At 53.1% G+C, this 9,592-nt stretch overlaps 1 protein-coding gene across 1 annotated transcript in view; it reads left to right on the plus strand.

The window, feature by feature from the left end:
- The window catches only part of LOC128686988 (uncharacterized PE-PGRS family protein PE_PGRS54-like), an 11,649-nt gene extending 2,516 nt beyond the window's left edge, over nt 1-9,133 (plus strand). The window contains exons 4-5 of the mRNA XM_070086398.1: nt 1-5,584; nt 5,627-9,133. The exon at nt 1-5,584 is cut by the window's left edge and continues 480 nt beyond it. Coding sequence (XP_069942499.1) covers nt 1-5,584; nt 5,627-9,133 — 9,091 coding nt within the window. The remainder of the gene's footprint in view (nt 5,585-5,626) is intronic.
- The last annotated feature ends 459 nt before the right edge of the window (nt 9,134-9,592 follow it).

Below are 9,592 nucleotides of genomic sequence, written 5' to 3' on the forward strand. Positions count from 1 at the left end.
GGACTCAATAGCTGGAGGAGGGTTCGGCAGAGGTAAGACCATCGTCAGTGGTGGTGTAGCGCCTCAAACTCTTCAAGAGAGGAACAAGGAAAGCTGCATAGACTGCAGTAGCTCTGTCGAAATGTCAATTGGAGGCAAGGGCGTGTACGACGTGGACAAAGGTATCATCGTCTCTGCTGAACTAAGTAACGAGAGACTCTCCTACAGAGAGTACAAGTCATCTGAACAGTCAACATTCTCTGGCACCAAATCAAGAGGACATTCTCGTGGGCGAGGGAAACAGAGTGGCAGCAGTGGTGCTACTAACACACATGGCTTAGCTTCACCTCAGTTTGGTGGCCGTGGAGCTTCCTCAGACGATCAAGCTGCTCAGGGCCACGATTACTCACAAACCTTACAAGCTTCAGCTGCCTCTATCTCCAGCAGTGGACGTTACAGCGGCCAAGGAACACCAGTAACCACCGCACCTGCTTATAAGTACAGTGCTCCAAGTGCTGATTTTCTTCCCGGCTCACCAGCGCCAGCCATCTCTGGATACGATTACTCGAAACCACAGCAGTCTCTCCGTCCCTCATCTCGTCGTCCTGCATCTTCCCGTCGTCCTGCATCTTCCCGTCGTCCCGCATCTTCCCGTCGTCCCTTCACTTCACAGACAGATTCACCGTCGTCAATCGCTGCTGCCGCACCTGCTGCTCCTTTCAGCCATACTTCCAGACCTTCCTCTCGAAGACCATCCATTTCCTTCTCTCCAGAACCTGTAGCCCGACCCACGATTGGGAGCTCTGCTCCAGACTCATCTCAAAGCTTGGGTACTTCTAGTACTGGTTACTCATATCCTCAGCCAAGCACTTCCCTCGATTTAACACACTCCGTCTCCGTCTCTAGACCGTCACTAGTCACATCAGCTCCAGCGGCATTCCCTCCCAAGATATCTCACGCCCAGGCTTCTTCCTCAGGATTCCAGGGCAGTTTCTCCTCATCCAGTACGACAACTGGCGGCTTCGTTCCAGGCATTTCTCAGCCCAGACCGACTGCCACTTCACATTCCCACAGCGCATTCCCTGATGAGAGCTCTGACGAGTCCAATGAAATTGGCTATAGCTTCCCACGACCAGGGTCTTCGGCCTCACCCTCACGCCCAACTTCCGGAGGCTTTACTTACACTTCTCCATCAAACACAGTTAGGGCTGGGAGTTCATCCAATGGGGGACTGTCGAGGACATCGTCTTCTTTCCCCGGATCTTCACCACGTCCCACAACACCATCCTTCCCTCCTGGATCACCGTCAAGTGAAGAGGATTCAACCAGCGGATACTCGTACCAGACTCCAGCTAACCCCTTCGCTCTTGTGACTCAACCATCAGCCCAGTTGTCGCCGCGTCCAACCTCCGCTCCCACTTATAGAACCCCAGCTCGCCCAACTCCAACCCCCAGGATCAGGTCACAGCGTCCACCTGCGAGTACTGTCGCTATCGGTTCAACCCCAGCTTCGCCTGAACCACCGAGGTTCAGGCCGACTCCGACACCCACTCAGGTCAAGCCTACCTCTGGGTATGCCTACGAGGAGCCTTCTAGCCCATTCGGTTCAACTTCTGGCTTTGCAGGCTCCTCTTTCAGCCATATATCTGGCTCTTCTAGTCTTGCACCTGGTTCAGCTGGCCTCTCAGCTGGTCTCTCAGATGGTTCACTGGGGCACTTCTCTGGTTCCTCAATCCCCTCTTCTGGCCAAGCTTCTGGTTCCACGGACTATTTTTCTTCTGGAACGTTAGGGCTCTCTGCTGGTTCTTCAGGACTGTCAGCTGGTTCTTCAGGACTGCCATCTGGTTCTTCAGGATTGTCAGCTGGTTCTTCAGGATTGTCAGCTGGTTCTTCAGGATTGTCAGCTGGTTCTTCAGGACTGTCAGCTGGTTCTTCAGGACTGCCATCTGGTTCTTCAGGATTGTCAGCTGGTTCTTCTGGATTGTCAGCTGGTTCTTCAGGACTGTCAGCTGGTTTTTCAGGCCATTTCTCTTCTGGTTCTTCAAGACTGTCAGGTGGTTCTTCAGGACTGTCAGCTGGTTCTTCAGGCCATTTCTCTTCAGGACTGTCAGCTGGTTCTTCAGGCCGTTTCTCTTCAGGACTGTCAGCTGGTTCTTCAGGCCATTTCTCTTCAGGACTGTCAGCTGGTTCTTCAGGCCGTTTCTCTTCTGGCTCTTCAAAACTGTCAGCTGGTTCTTTAGGTCACTCAGTTGGTTCTTCAGGCGTCTCAGCTGGTGCTGCCCACTTTTCTTCAGCTTCCACAAGCCAGGTCTCCGGGTCTTCGGGTTCTCCGGCCTCCGGGTACCTGTATGAACCTCCGGAAGGAGGCAAAGCCTTCAACCCCTTCAGTCCGGAGGCTTCTGGAAGCTCTGGCAGCAGCATCCAGTCCCTCGGAGGCCGCCACACCACCAAGGTCAGAGGATCGAAAGCTGACGGATCAGATAGTGCTGCCGCTAGTGGATCACGTGACACCTTTGGTATTAGCAGTGGATCAGCAGGGAGCGGTGGATCAGGAGGAAGAGGATCAAGTGTCAGCAGTGGCTCACGAGGTACAAGTGGAGTGAGCCACTTTGGCATTAGTGGTGGATCAGGTGGCTCTGGAGGCAGTGGATCAGACGACAGCAGTGAATATGGAACCACTGGTGAATCAGGGGACAGTGGATCAAGTGGCACAAGTGGAGTATTTGGAAGCAGTGGATCACGAGGTACAAGTGGAGTGAGCCACTTCAGTATTGGTGGTGGATCAGGAAGCGGATCAGTTGACAGCAGTGGTGCTTCTGGAAGCACTGGAACAGGTGGAAGTGATGGAAGAAGTAGTGGATCACGAGGTCGTGGTGGATCAAGTGGTAGCAGTGGTGGATCACGAGTTCGTGGTGGATCAAGTGGTAGCAGTGGTGGATATGGAGGCAGTGGTGGATCAAGAAGCAGTGGTGGATCAAGAAGCAGTGGTGGATCAGGTGGTCTTGGTGGATCAGGAAGCAGTGGTGGATCAGGTGATCTTGGTGGATCAGGAAGCAGTGGTGGATCAAGTGGAGGTGAATATAGGGGAAGTACTGGAACTAGATTTACCAGTGGATCAAGTGGAAGCAGTGATGGATCCCTAGGTCGTGGTGGATCAAGTGGAAACAGTGGTGGATCCCAAGGTCGTGGTGGATCAAGTGGCAGCAGTGGATCACGAGGAACTGCTAGTGGAGTGAGCCACTTTAATATTGGTGGTGGATCAGGACACAGTGGTGGATCAGGTGGTCTTGGTGGATCAGGAAGCAGTGGTGGATCAAGTGTAGGTGAATATAGAGGAAGTACTGGAACTGGATTTACCAGTGGATCAAGTGGAAGCAGTGGTGGATCCCGAGGCCGTGGTGGATCAGGTGGTCTTGGTGGATCAGGTGGTCTTGGTGGATCAGGTGGTCTTGGTGGATCAGGTGGTCTTGGTGGATCAGGTGGTCATGGTGGATATGGAGGAAGTGGATCAGTTGACAGCAGTGGTGGATTTGGAGTGTCTTCTAGTGGAGTGAGCCACTTTGGTGGATCAGGGATCAGTGGATCAAGTGGCATCAGTGGAGGATTTGGAAGCAGTGGATCACAAGGTGCAAGTGGAGTGAGCCACTTCAGTATTGGTGGTGGATCAGGAAGCGGATCAGTTGACAGCAGTGGTGCCTCTGGAAGCATTGGATCAGGTGGAAGTGATGGAAGCAGTAGTGGATCACGAGGTCGTGGTGGATCAAGTGGTAGCAGCGGTGGATATGAAGGCAGTGATGGATCAGGTGGACGTGGTGGATCAGGAAGCAGTGGTGGGTCCCGAGGTCGTGGTGGATCAAGTGGCAGCAGTGGATCACGAGGAACTGCTAGTGGAGTGAGCCACTTTAGTATAGGTGGTGGATCAGGCGGCAGTGGTGGATCAGGTGGCTTTGGTGAATCAGGAAGCAGTGGTGGATCAGGAGGTAGTGGTGGATATGGAGGCGGTGGTGGATCAGGTGGTAGTGGTGGATCAGGAGGCGGAGATGGATTAGGTGGTCTTGGTGGATCAGTTGGTCTTGGTGGATATGGAGCCAGTGGATCAGTTGACAGCAGTGGTGGATTTGGAGTTTCTTCTAGTGGAGTGAGCCACTTTGGTGGATCAGGGATCAGTGGATCAAGTGGCAGCAGTGGTATCTTTGGAAGCAGTGGATCACGAGGAACGTCAAGTGGAGTGAGCCACTTTGGCACTAGTGGTGGATCAGGAGGGAGTGGTGGATTAACAGGAACTGGTGGATCAGCAGGAAGCAGTGGATCAGGTGGAAGGGGTTCCAGTGGAGTAAGCCACTTTAGCATAGGTAGTGGATCAGGTGGATCTGGTGGCAGTGGATCAGACGACAGCAGTGAATATGGAACCACTGGTGGATCAGGGGTAAGTGGATCAAGTGGCACCAGTGGAGGATTTGGAAGCAGTGGATCACGAAGTACAAGTGGAGTGAGCCACTTCAGTATTGGTGGTGGATCAGGAAGCGGATCACTTGACAGCAGTGGTGCTTCTGGAAGCACTGGATCAGGTGGAACTGGTGGAAGCAGTAGTGGATCACGAGGTCGTGGTGGATCAAGTGGTAGCAGCGGTGGATATGAAGGCAGTGATGGATCAGGTGGACGTGGTGGATCAGGAAGCAGTGGTGGGTCCCGAGGTCGTGGTGGATCAAGTGGCAGCAGTGGATCACGAGGAACTGCTAGTGGAGTGAGCCACTTTAGTATAGGTGGTGGATCAGGCGGCAGTGGTGGATCAGGTGGCTTTGGTGAATCAGGAAGCAGTGGTGGATCAGGAGGTAGTGGTGGATATGGAGGCGGTGGTGGATCAGGTGGTAGTGGTGGATCAGGAGGCGGAGACGGATTAGGTGGTCTTGGTGGATCAGTTGGTCTTGGTGGATATGGAGCCAGTGGATCAGTTGACAGCAGTGGTGGATTTGGAGTTTCTTCTAGTGGAGTGAGCCACTTTGGTGGATCAGGGATCAGTGGATCAAGTGGCAGCAGTGGTACCTTTGGAAGCAGTGGATCACGAGGAACGTCAAGTGGAGTGAGCCACTTTGGCACTAGTGGTGGATCAGGAGGGAGTGGTGGATTAACAGGAACTGGTGGATCAGCAGGAAGCAGTGGATCAGGTGGAAGGGGTTCCAGTGGAGTAAGCCACTTTAGCATAGGTAGTGGATCAGGTTTATCTGGTGGCAGTGGATCAGACGACAGCAGTGAATATGGAACCACTGGTGGATCAGGGGTAAGTGGATCAAGTGGCACCAGTGGAGGATTTGGAAGCAGTGGATCACGAAGTACAAGTGGAGTGAGCCACTTCAGTATTGGTGGTGGATCAGGAAGCGGATCACTTGAGAGCAGTGGTGCCTCTGGAAGCACTAGATCAGGTGGAACTGGTGGAAGCAGTAGTGGATCACGAGGTCGTGGTGGATCACGAGTTCGTGGTGGATCAAATGGTCTTGGTGGATCAGGAAGCAGTGGTGGATATGGAGGCAGTGGTGGATCAGGTGGTCTTGGTGGATCAGGAAGCAGTGGTGGATATGGAGGCAGTGGTGGATCAGGTGGTCTTGGTGGATCAGGTGGTCTTGGTGGATCAGGTGGTCTTGGTGGATCAGGTGGTCTTGGTGGATCAGGAAGCAGTGGTGGATCAAGTGGAGGTGAATATAGAGGAAGTACTGGATCTGGATTTACTAGTGGATCAAGTGGAAGCAGTGGTGGATCCCTAGGTAGTGGTGGATCAAGTGGAAACAGTGGTGGATTCCGAGGTCGTGGTGGATCAAGTGGAAGTAGTGGATCACGAGGAGCTGCTAGTGGAGTGAGCCACTTTAGTATTGGTGGTGGATCAGGAGTCAGTGGTGGATCAGGTGGCTTTGGTGAATCAGTTGGTCTTGGTGGATTTGGAAGCAGTGGTGGATCAGGAACTGCTAGTGGAGTGAGTCACTTTACCGTTGGTAGTGGATCAGGTGCTCTTGGTGGATCAGGAAGCAGTGGTGGATCACGAGCTCGTGGTGGATCAAGTGGAAGCAGTGGTGGATCAGGAGGCAGCGGTGGATCAGGTGGTTTTGTTGGATCAGGTGGTCAAGGTGGGTATGGAGGAAGTGGATCAATTGACAGCAGTGATGGATTTGGAGTGTCTTCTAATGGAGTGAGCCACTTTGGTGGATCAGGGATCAGTGGATCAAGTGGCACCAGTGGAGGATTTGGAAGCAGTGGATCACGAGGTACAAGTGGAGTGACCCACTTTGGAATTAGTGGTGGATCAGCGGGTAGTGGTGGATCAGCAGGAGTTGGTGGATCAGCGGGGAGCGGTTTTAGTGGAGTGAGCCACTTTAGCATAGGTGGTGGATCAGGTGGATCTGGCGGCAGTCGATCGGACGACAGCAGTGAAAATGGAAGTTCTGGTGGATCAGGGATAAGTGGATCAAGTGGCATTAGTGGAGGATTTGGAAGCAGTGGATCACTAGGTACAAGTGGAGTGAGCCACTTTAGTGTTAGTGGTGGATCAAGTGGCAGCGGTGGATCACGAGGAACTGCTAGTGGAGCGAGTCACTTTACCGTTGGTGGTGGATCAGGTGGTCTTGGTGGATCAGGAAGCAGTGGTGGATCACGAGCTCGTGGTGGATCAAGTGGAAGCAGTGGTGGATATGGAGGCAGTGGTGGATCAGTAGGTCTTGATGGATCAGGAATCAGTGGTGGATCAGTAGGTCTTGATGGATCAGGAAGCAGTGGTGGATCAAGCGGAAGTAGTGGTGGATCAAGTGGAAGCAGAGGTGGATCCCGAGGTCGTGGTGAATCAAGTGGCAGCGGTGGATCACGAGGAACTGCTAGTGGAGTGAGCCACTTTAGTATTGGTAGTGGATCAGGAGGCAGTGGTGGATCAGGTGGTCGTGGTGGATCAGGAGGCAGTGGTGGATCAAGTGGTCTTGGTGGATCAGGAGGCAGTGGTGGATCAAGTGGAGGTGAATATAGAGGAAGTACTGTAACTGGATTTACCAGTGGATCAAGTGGAAGCAGTGGGAGATCCCGAGGTCCTGGTGGATCAAGTAGAAGCAGTGGGGGATCCCGAGGTCCTGGTGGATCAAGTGGAAGTAGTGGAGGATCAAGTGGAATCAGTGGATCACGAGGTACAAGTGGACTGAGTCACTTTGGTGTTAGTGATGGATCAAGTGGTCACGGTGGATCAGCGGGCAGCAGTGCTCCTAGTGGAGTGAGCCACTTTAGCATTGGCGGTGGATCAGGAGGCAGTGGATCAAGTGGCAGCAGTGGTAGATCAGGTGGTCATGGTGGATCAGGTAGTTTTGGTGGATCAGGTGGTCATGGTGAATCAGAAGGTTTTGGGGGACTTGGCAGTGTTAGTGGATCAGGAGGTAGAAGTGGATATGGAGGTGTTGGTGGATCAGGAGGTGTTGGTGGATCAGGAGGTGTTGGTGGATCAGGAGGTGTTGGTGGATCAGGAGGTGTTGGTGGATCAGGAGGTGTTGGTGGATCAGGAGGTGTTGGTGGATCAGGAGGTGTTGGTGGATCAGGAGGTGTTGGTGGATCAGGAGGTTTTGGTGGATCAGGTGTTGGTGGATCAGATGTTGGTGGATCAGGAGGCAGAGGTGGATACGGAGGCGTTAGTGGATCAGGAGGGAGGGGTGGATCAGGTGTTGGTGGATCAGGAAGCAGAGGTGGATCAGGAGGTATTGGTAGATCAGGAAGCAGAGGTGGATCAGGAGGCAGAGGTAGGTCAGGAATTGCTGGTGGATCAGGAAGCAGCAACGCTGCTAGTGTGAATCACTTTACCGTCAACACTGGATCAGCTACTGGTGGATCAGCAGGAACAAGTGGATTTGGTAATTCTGGATCAGATGGTCGTGGTGGATCAGGAGGAAGTGGTGGATTTGAGGGCAGTGGATCAGGTGGTGGATTAGGGGGATATGGCGGCAGTGGATCAAGTGGTGGGTCAGGTGGATTTGGTGGCAGTGGATCAAGTGGATTTGGTGGCAGTGGATTAGGTGGTAGTGGTGGCAGTGGATTAGGTGGTAGTGGTAGATTTAGTGGCAGTGGATCAGGTGGTAGTGGTGGATTTGGTGGCAGTGGATTAGGTAGTGGATCAGGTGGATATGGCGGCAGTGGATCAGGTGGTAGTGGTGGATTTGGTGGCAGTGGATCAGATGGTAGTGGAGGATTTGGTGGTAGTGGATTAGGTAGTGGATCAGGTGGATATGGCGGCAGTGGATCAGGTGGTAGTGGTGGATTTGGTGGGAGTGGATCAGATGGTAGTGGTGGATTTGGTGGCAGTGGATTAGGTAGTGGATCAGGTGGATATGGCGGCAGTGGATCAGGTGGTAGTGGTGGATTTGGTGGCAGTGGATCAGATGGTAGTGGTGGATTTGGTGGCAGTAGATCAGATGGTAGTGGTGGATTTGGTGGCAGTGGATCAGGTGGTAGTGGTGGATTAGGTGGTAGTGGTGGATTTGGTGGTAGTGGATCAGGTGGTAGGGGAGGATCAGCTGGACGAGGTAAACCCGGCAGCCATGGAGGCGTGGGTGGTGCTAGTGACGTGGGTAGTGCTGGAGGCTTCGGTGGTGTTGGAGGCGTGGGTGGTTTTGGAGGCGTGGGTGGCTTTGGAGGCGTGGGTGGTTTTGGAGGCTTGGGTGGTTCTGGAGGTGTGGGTCCTGACGGCCCCAGCGGTTCTTATCCTTCAGGCTCTGGCGGGACGTCTTCAGGAAGAGCCACCGGTTCTGGAGGCTCGGGCGGGAGGTCTTCAGGTAAAACCACCGGAGCTGGAGGCTCTTCGGGAAGAACGAGTGGTGTTACAGGTAGCAGGAAGACCACCGTGACGGGGGGACCTTCCCTGGTGACCAAACTCACCCCGGCCAGCAAGTTCCAGCGCTTCGGTCCCGGCGGACGACGTGACTTCGATGACTCTCTGGGCCCCGAGGTATGCGAAAGAGCAGGGCTCTTCCGTCACCCAGATACCTGTGATAAGTTCTACGAGTGTTACTGGGACAGGTGGGTGGAACGCTTCACTCTACACGTCTTTGACTGTCCCATCACCATAGTCTACGATTCCGGCATCACCGCCTGCAACTGGCCTTTCAATGGACCTCCTTGTACGGACACGAACACCATTTAAGTACACACGTCTCTCAACTCAGCCATATTCCCCTAAACAGAAAACTGGCTCGCATATTTAGCCATCAATTGGCCTAAAATATATATATAACTAGTGCTCTCACACTATTCTCTCTACCACTGAGCTATAGGCCGGCCTCTCGTCCCATTATTCTGATAATATAACAAGAAGAGTACAGTATTATACCATGTAAGTGAATGCGCTTACTCTGGTCTCCCATAATTCTCTGTCTACTAAAACAAATGCCCATCTCCATGTAGTATTTATCGGGAATTATTTATTTGAGTATTTATTGAGTTCCACCCTCAGTGCCATAATTGGGTGGATGTTCCAACAGCAGACTGGTGGCACTGTTGGGAGTGCAGGTGGCACTCTGTTGAGAGTGCAGATGCCACCTCTAGACGATTGTGCCAAAAAGTGAACTACTCTAAGGCAGGGGCGGCAGACAAGCCACCACCC

The sequence above is a fragment of the Cherax quadricarinatus genome, chromosome 1 (assembly GCF_038502225.1).
Source record: "Cherax quadricarinatus isolate ZL_2023a chromosome 1, ASM3850222v1, whole genome shotgun sequence".
Lineage (NCBI taxonomy): Eukaryota > Metazoa > Arthropoda > Malacostraca > Decapoda > Parastacidae > Cherax > Cherax quadricarinatus.